The 9,401-nt window shown below is 45.3% G+C and overlaps 1 protein-coding gene across 1 annotated transcript; it reads left to right on the forward strand.

The window, feature by feature from the left end:
- Window positions 1–5,822: 5,822 nt before the first annotated feature.
- OTUD1 (OTU deubiquitinase 1) lies at window positions 5,823–8,516 on the forward strand. Its single transcript, XM_057432673.1, has one exon. The coding sequence runs from the start codon at window positions 5,977–5,979 to the stop codon at window positions 7,300–7,302; it is 1,326 nt and encodes a 441-aa protein (XP_057288656.1). The 5' UTR covers window positions 5,823–5,976; the 3' UTR covers window positions 7,303–8,516.
- The last annotated feature ends 885 nt before the right edge of the window (window positions 8,517–9,401 follow it).

Below are 9,401 nucleotides of genomic sequence, written 5' to 3' on the forward strand. Positions count from 1 at the left end.
TACTGGTGGCAGAAAGGTTGGGAAAGGTGTGCATTGCAAGGTTGTGGAGGATAGAGGGGATGATACTTACACTGAATCGGTGTGTTTCCAAAATCTTTCTGTTGCGAGGCCACACATGGAAGTGCTGGCTACTTGCTACCTCAATGGAGTATTTTTTTCATTTCAAGAGTAGGGAGCATTGTACCTTCTTTTCTACAGCAGCTACTTTATGCTTACACTTTTTATCAGGATTAATCTATTAATAATATTTCCTGTAATTGTGAGTGGTGGTTTCCTGCTTCTGGTATTTCTGTATTACCCGCTTCTCCTACCTCCTTCACAGTCTGTCCTTGTCAGAATCTGTTCTGCTCTTGGCATTAGCTAAAATATGTACTTTCCGCAACCCTAAGCTTGCCATTAACCAACATGAAAGGGAGAGAAGATGACAATTTGATTTCCTGTAACTGATAACAAAATACAGACATTGCAAATACTTACAACATTTATTAAAATAGAGAAGATGACCCTTTCTAAATGTCATGCACATTATAAAGCTTGTTTACATCACATTATTACTACTGTTTTTCTTTTTTTCCAGGGGAAACAGCATTGTAGATCCCCCCTTTTTTTTTTCTTTCCCTGATAGCATCTTAAGGCTCTAATCACAATGACCACCGCAAATGCCATCCACACTTCTGAGTAGAAATGAGAGACGTGACCTGCGTCATCGCTCACATTTAGGGACTCACTTACCAAGTGGGATACCACCCGAGACATTGAGATATGAGCAAATGTCTATATTTATCACCAACAGCCCTTTTTCCACAAACTCTTGCCATATGATGTCATCGCATGAGTTACCTCTCTAATGACTAGTGCACCCATACAGTGAATAAGATTTTAATAAGATTTTAACATAAGAGTGTATCAGAAGCTGAACAACAAATTGTGAGGCAAGGCTCTCTGAGATACAGCCCTTGCTTTACACAGCTTATTGACACCTCAGAAGTAACAGTGGATACGCTTTCACTTTTCACGTTAGTGGTATATTTAGGGTTGAACAAAGTAGGTAGTCTAGTTAATACCAACACTTAAGCCATCACAAAGTAGCTAGTATCTTGAGAAGGAAAAAAAGAGTAGGAGGGGGAAAGAGCAGAACTGGTTCTTTTACTAGTGCTCTTGGCTTGTCACATCTTTACACGTTCATTAACTATACCCTCAGTAAGCTACCTGCAACTTGGTATTTTATGAAAGGATGTGATATGATATATGATACAATGATATGATTGATATGATCACCTGCAGGTATCAGAGGATAAAACTGGTAATTCAGGGCTCCTTCTACATATAAGTTCCAGCTTGTATATATTTCTTCCCTGTATTGGAAGATGCTTGATAGATATTTCTATTTTCTATTAATTTTTATTTTTTCTTCCTTGATAAATCGCTTCAAAACTATTAATAAAACTTAAATATTGCATTTTCCAAGTACATGCAGAGAGCTATTAATTCATTAAATACTTCATCCAGAAATATCTTTGGCTGAAGGGCTGTTATGCTGGCATAAAAAAAAAGACACTGGAAACGCTTATTCGGTGTCATTCAATACATCATTAAAGCTAACTTCTCCTCCCTTCTTCACTAACAAATGTTCCTGGTGATGTAATAAATTTGTTCCTTCTATGTCAGTCATGTATCTACTACACATTAAAATTAAAAGTAGTTCCACTCTCAGGCATGTAGTTTTACGTCAGTGAATACCACTGTTGTTCCACAGCTGTTCTTGTGATCATGGGTTGCCTTCTAAACAATCCAGACAATTCCTGGAATGTGCAGCGTAACCAGCGATAACACTCTCGTCAGGAGAAACTTTAACTACAGGAGATGTTTATTACTACAAAGACTGTTTCAAGATCTATTCTGTATTAGCAAAGGACTGTACATTACCGTATAATGAGTGAACCAGAAGCCCAGGATTGTTACACCCAGGAAGACGGTGAAAAGGCTTCTCTGTACTGTGTTCTCACTTTCCATACCCCTCTAGTGCCTGTGAGGCCACAACATGCAGGCCACAGTGACAGGAGTGGCACATGCAGGAATATTCTGCAAGCAATCAATCTGTGCGTGATGTTTGATCCAGGCCACACTAAAGCAAAGCTGGGTTTTTTTTGGTTGTTTTTTGTTTGTTTGGGTTTGTTTTTTGTTTTTTTATTTGTTTGTTTGTTTTTCCCCCTGGAATTAGCTGCAGCTTTCTATGCAGCTCACAGAAGCAGCAAACACCCATCTTCTGGTAGGAAAAGGCACTAAGGCACATCCACATGCCCCCTGACTTTTTAGATACTCTTTCATTGAAGACATTCAAATTCTGCCTTGCAATTTCTTTTACACCAGAACTGTATTGATCATTCCTCTCTGGAGCAGACCACAGTTTAGGACGTGATTGTTAAAACCAGATGTAAGAAAATTACCTTTTAGGTAAGTGCTGATTTCTGGTACCTCCTAATATGAAAGCTGAAAACCAACCATGAGACGCTTGTATTGCAGCGGTTCAATGGAGTTTTTGTCATTGATCACCCAGAGAGACTGCATTGGTCCCCCGGGCCAAGTACATGTGACTAACTGGGTGCTCAGTTATGGAAAATACTGGTTGCAGTACACTGTCAGTATTTAATAACAACACAGGTAAACCACACCACTGTGAGCTTTTCTTTCCATTTACTTCACAAGGGAGGTAATAAGCATGCCCAAAGTCATATACTACTAAGACAGTGATATAAATGTTTGTTGTGTCTGTCAGTTACCTAGTAACAGATTTTGATCGTTTTAACCTTATTAGCAAGCTTACCATGTGCATTTTAACTGAAAAATATCTGTTTATAAATGAAAAGAGAACAAAAGAACAATCTATCTGCTACCATTACTAAAAACTGCCTGTGCATATAGCATGTATTTCAAGATACTCCTTGGCTTTTTGCTCAGGGAGCAACAGAATACTAACACGATGGTAATTTGGGTGTACATAAGAAATCTGTTTCTTTCCTCAAACAAAGCACCACAAGCATTGTACCTCATTGTAACCATCAATCAGAACTAACCAGCTGCCCAGTTGTTAATGTACCACTGTTCCAAATAACCTGTGGTTTTGGAGAGGCAGAACAGTCATTAGTGGGAGTTTCTGCAATATCCTGGAAGAAAGAAAACTCTGGTACTGAATATTCAAAACACAGCACTCATTTAAGACAGAAGCACACTTACTCTGCTGGCTCCATTTACTGTTCTCTAACAGAAAGAGTGCTAGATTTGCTTCTCCCCCCACTCTCTGTTATTAGACTAGGATTTTGAACCCAATCACCCTGTACTCAGCTCTGACATTTACTAGCAGACAGAGCAATTCACTAAATAAAACCACAGAGATACCTTTTGTAACTAGGAAATGAAGGCAGAAAGGCTGGTGGGCATGGAGTAGTGTACATCTTTATTATAACAATAAACAAACTCACAATGAACAGCTACTGGCACATTGAAAACTCTCTAGGAGGGAGTAACTTCCAGTGATTTTACATTAAATTACATATCAATACACTAGACCACATTTTAACTTGGGAATACCTTATCAGGTCTTGACTAAGAAGCAAAACTAGACAATCTTTCCTTTGCTCCAAGCCTTCATTTTAAGAAGGGAAGTTTTCAGTTTACCACTCTCTGATCAATATATACTCCTCTCCATGCAGCGATTAGTCCAGAAATACTCTCTGATCTTGCAAGCTATATTTATAACAAAGTTCTGAACATTCTGAAATGCAAGAGTCACTCTGTAACTTCAGAGCAGTTGTAACCTCTTATCCCCTTGTAACAGGCTGCCAGAAATGCTCCTGCCTAATGCCCATCACCGTTTGTTCTGAAGATACCAACTTTCTGGCTGTAGCAGGTAAGGACTTCTGGGCTTTGATTCATGTCTGATGCCCCTCTTGCATTTCAACTCTGAAGGCGATGATTTTGGACATATAGTGAACTTGTAATTTTTTATCAAGAAGTTCCCAATAATGCATGGAATTAGCTGCTGTGTTTTATCCAGAATAAAACAGGTGGATGTGAAGACTGTTCCCATAAATATCCAGAGTTTTTAGCATGAAGGATTTCAGCATTTTTCCTTCAACATGCAAGTTAGCAGAAGGAATCAGAACATGTTTTCTGTGTAAAGAGAATGGAATTCTATATTGTGTTCCTGGTAGCCCTTGAATGAGCTGCAGAAATTGAAGATGGGAAATACATCCCTGGACATGGATCCAAAGGACAGCCAAGACTCCAAAGAAACAACAGCTTTTGACTCTGCAGCCTTTTGCAAGTGATCTTCTTAGTTACATCTTTTCAATTAACATAAATGGAATAAGGAAAATATTTCTTTTTCAGAATATCCATTTAGAGGTGAATTTTTTTTTTTTTTTTTAAATTCTGCTGTTTGGATTACTAAAGCTTTTTCAAAGATATTTGAGACTGTGGAATGAAATCCAGAATTACTTAATTATTTTTAACTATCACTTTGAAATTACATGTATCAATACACTGTATTTCCATTTTGGTAGTAATAAATGCCTGTGTTAGCATTTGATCATAGTATAAACTGGTGTTCCTTGGTCAGCAAGAAACATCGTGCCTGCCAGAACATCATCAAATCCAGTGTGTACATATGATGTCATTGTTCATGGACAAAGGGTCTGATATTACTTTATATCACAGCTAAGGCTAAAAGACATAGCTTAATTTGAAGACACTACAGGTATTAACAAACCAATTATCAATAATCTTTATGAGACCTATATTTTAAATTTGGTGTCTCCTGTTATTATGTGACAATTTACATCATACTCTATGTATGCATGCACTATTTTCTGAAGTAGGGCTGCAGGTGGACAAATAGCAGCTTGTGTCAGAAAACTGATGAGTATTATTCTTACCCTAACTGCAAATTATGAATCATGACACTGATTACATGTTGGCAGAAGCATCATTCAGCAGTAACATGGATACAACACAGCATCATAAACATAGGTAGAACATCTCCAACAACTTATACTTGACAGTCGAGTCTAAATATCAAGCTGCGAGTCTAAAGCCCAAACTGCTTGGCTGACAAACTGTTTCATGAGAAGCTTTCACTGCCTCCTGTGGCATTTCCCAGCTCGGCCCCCAAGCACACCCGGCGCAGCGTTCCCTCTTTGAAGTCTCCTCAACACTTCCCGTTACCAAACGATGTCACAGCCAGTGCCCAGCCCGGCACAACAGCAGTGACATACCGAATCCCCACAGGGGACTGCAGGCGTTTTCCCCCGAACAGTTCTGAGACAGAAGCGCCCACCCTCACCGGCCGGCCCGCGCCGCCACAGCCGCTGAGCACCGCTTCCCCGACACGGGGCTGAAGCAGAGAGGGGAAGCCGGCCCTACACCAAGAGCCCAACCCAGACCACGCTGAAAAACGCCATGTCTACTACACACTTCTCGCCCCTCCCCGAGGGCAGCGGAGGGACCCACTGCGGTCCAGGCCCCACTGACGGCCGGACCCCTCACGCCCGGCGCCACTGACGGAAGAACCGCCCCGCCCGTGCCGCGTCCCCTTCCGGCAGGAGACAGGACTCGATGACGCCACATCGCTCAACTCCACCCCCCGCACATTCCAACGTGCCTTGTCCCTGAGGTAAACACGGCGCGGCCCCGCCCCCGGCCCGGCCTCCAGCAGCTTCCAGAAGCGCCCGAGCTGTGCGGAGGGGGCCGGGCCGGTCGGCAGTGGCGGAGGTGGTGGCGCAGTCGAGTTGCCGTGTCCGCGGGGCGCAGCCGGCAGCTGGGCGCGCAGGGGCGGGGGGATTGGTGGGGGTGATGCCCTTGTTTATTTTTACCCGGGCAGCTCATCCTCTCCGGCAGCCCCAGCGCAGCCCCCGCCGTCGATCCCCGCCCCGGCCCCGACGGCGCCGCCTATAAAGCGCCGCCCGCGGGGAACAGAGGATGCAGCTCTACAGCTCGGTGATCACCCATTACCCGGCGGGCGCAACAGCCACCGCAGCAGCTGCCGCCTCGCCGAGCACCGGTGTCTTCAAGGTCTCCTTATCGCCGGGACACCCCTCCGCGGAGGCACCAAGCGCAGCCGCCGCGGGTCCGAATCCGGCCGCCGAGAGCTCCGTTAAGGACGCCTTCGTTCCCTGTGGGGGAAGCAGCACCAGCAGCAGCGCCGCCGCCGCCGCCATGCCCGCGTTCTCCTCCTGCCTGGAGGTGATGCCGAGCGGCCCTGCGGCGGGCCCGGGCAGCCGGCCGGCGGGCGGCCCGCAATACAGCACCTGCGCGCAGGTCACTGTCAGCCGCCGGCGGCCGCTGGAGCGCATCGTGCCCATACGCATCGTGCAGCGAGTCGAGTCCCCCAGCGAGCTGGTCCCGGCCTCGCCACGCAGCCGGGCTTGGCTGGAGGGCATTCTGGAGAGCATGCGGCAGGTCGGGGGGGACGGCGAGGCCGCCGCGCTGCCGCCGCCCGCCGAGGAGCCCAGCAACCGCAGCCTGCGCTTCAGCGAGCACTGTCAGGCGCTGCAGGCGGTGGCCGCCGGCGCCCAGCCCGGGCTGACACCTGGTTGTGTCCCTGCAGAGCGGAGCCGCAGCCCCGCGCGGCCTGTCGCCGGCCCCACGGCCCGGGAGGAGGAGGAGGACCGAGCGGATCTCGGTGTGCGCAGGGTGCCGGGAGCCAGGCCGGAGCGCAGCGTGAAGCTGGCTCTGTACCTGGCCGAGGTGGAGAAGCAAGACAAATACCTGCGACAGAAGGGCCGGTTCCGTTTCCACATCATCCCCGACGGGAACTGCCTGTACCGCGCCGTCTGCAAGGCGATGTACGGGGACCAGCGGCTGCACAGCGAGCTCCGCGAGCAGACCGTGCACTACATCGCCGACCACCTGGACCACTTCACCCCTATCATCGAGGGCGACGTGGGAGAGTTCCTCATCGCCGCCGCTCAGGACGGGGCCTGGGCTGGCTACCCGGAGCTGTTGGCCATGGGGCAGATGCTGAACGTGAACATCCACCTCACCACAGGTGGCCGGCCCGAGAGCCCCACTGTTTCCACCATGGTTCACTACCTGGGGCCCGAGGACCCAACACGGCCCAGTATCTGGCTGAGCTGGCTTAGCAATGGGCACTATGATGCTGTGCTGGACCGCATGTGCCCCAACCCAGAGTACGAGGCCTGGTGCAGACAGACTCAGGTACAGCGCAGGCGGGATGAGGAGCTGGCCAAGTCCATGGCGGTGTCCTTGTCCAAGATGTACATTGAGCAGAATGCCTGCTCTTGAGACCCCCTGGATTGCAGGCTGGGAGCTTTGCTGCAGGGACTGAGACAGATGGAAAGTGTGCTGGCTGTGATGGTGATGCCTTAATCCTTAATGAAGCAGCAGCAGCACCCCAGACTGAGAAGGACTGTAGATTGTGGGGGGATAAATGCAAATGTGTTGTAACAGTCTATTGTAAAAACACAGCCTCGGATTATTTGCAAGCAGATTTTCCACATATGTTTGTGTCTCCCCACTGTCTATTTTCTATCAGAATGTATTTTTTTGCACAATATTTTTAAACTGTTACCTCCATCTTCTACACCTGACATTAGTATCTGGCTTTCAGCTGTACAGCCAAAACGTTTGTAAACTGTTTTTGTAAATAAGGCTTATGATGTAACAGCTATTTTTTGCTGTGTTTTTTACCCATAAACCTTATATTTTTACCAAATGAAGCTGATGTCAGACTAACCCTCCCTAATGATGAAAGCATCGTGGATATTTTCTTGCAAAACTAAACCAATGTTTTTTGTTAAAGTGCAGCAAAGTATGAACAGATTGCTTTTCAGAGCAGTTGCTTTCTCTGCCTGGGGCACAGAACAGGTCCTTTGAGCCAGTTGGAATGCAGCTACACGTGAGCAGTACAGGGAGCAGTTGACTCTTCTGTATTTTAATTACTGTTTTGAGTAAACTGGCCTCTTGTTGCCTGGTTGGCTCTACCCTCTGCTACATTTATATTAGTTATCTGTAATAACAGAACATTTAACTTGAAATAGAATGTTGTGACTAGATAATAGTCTCCCACTTTGGCAGTAATTGCCTTGGCTGCACCTCGGTGTTTGTGTTCTTGTTTCTGGGGTTATGATGTCTTTTGTATAAGCCCTGCTGCTTTTCTGGCACTGGTATTGCACCAACAACTCATTATCTGATCACAACATTTTATTCACTTGGCGTTATTTTCTAATAAATCAGGAATGGTGTTTGTTCTACATTATGGTTTAAAAGGAGGAAAAGTATTTAAATCAAGGTTTGTATGGTTTGCTGGGTCAAACATTTGGATGTTTCCAGTCTTAACTCCGTCTTCTACTTTCTGATTAACTTGTTAGATATATTTATTAAGTAATGCAGTTTGTACTTTTTTATTTTGTAATATATTGTGATTTTGGAATTTATACTGTATTTGTATAATAGGAATATTCACAGCTAAAGTGGAATGAATAAAGAATGTAATTTTACTTGTGATCTTTCTTTCCACTCTTTCTATTCCTAGTGAAGAACTGCAGTTGTGTTTCCAAGACCTGTTATTTAGTTTCTCTCCCATAGTTTCCCAATTAAGAGGTGGGAAGAAGGGCATGGTACTACACAAATGTGAACCACTGATAATTCTGGTGTCTGTGAATATGTGAAAGAAATGCAAGCATTTAAAACCAGTTGAATATCTGTAAGATTACAAATCTTGGCATATCTCTGCACATAAGAAATATTTTTTGTATATTAATTTGCCTTAGGAGGGGAGTTCTCAAGTGTGGTACCTGCACTGGTCATACCAGTGGTTGTGCTGGACCAGCTCTCTGGGGGCTGTGTGCGCTTGGGCTTGGATTGCGGTAATTGCGAACGTCCATTCTGCAGCTCCAAATTACAGATTTCCCTTGTCACGACTTACACCTCTCAGCCCTTCTCACATTACTTGAATAGAGCATTTCCATTTTGTAAGGGGAGTGAAAGTTGTTAGACCTTACTTGGTGTGCATGCATGCAGTTACAAACCTACCCCTGATCTCAAAATCCTACAAGGCCACCCTTAAATGACAGAAGGGTACAGGGTTAAAATTAGGATTATAAATGAACTAAATAGCTGAAATGCAGCAGTCTTCATCGAGCACAGTCATGCTACAAAGCTGCAGGATTGTGTTTATTTTGGTGCTGTTTTATGTGATGCAAAGGGCAGACTTAAGTTTATTGTGTTATTTCCAAAATATTGGTTAATACAGATTGTATTTTCCCCCATTTTCTTCACACACAATCATGTTGCTTCCTTAAAGCTTAAAGGTGGTAAGTCCCAGTCTTGCTAGTCCACTATTGCTTAACTTTACTGAATCTCTGAAAAGCTGAGTTCCGAGG

This window comes from Pezoporus wallicus, unplaced genomic scaffold (assembly GCF_028554395.1).
Source record: "Pezoporus wallicus isolate ANWC-B61680 ecotype Strahan unplaced genomic scaffold, APGP_CSIRO_Pwel_v1 scaffold_2584, whole genome shotgun sequence".
NCBI lineage: Eukaryota > Metazoa > Chordata > Aves > Psittaciformes > Psittacidae > Pezoporus > Pezoporus wallicus.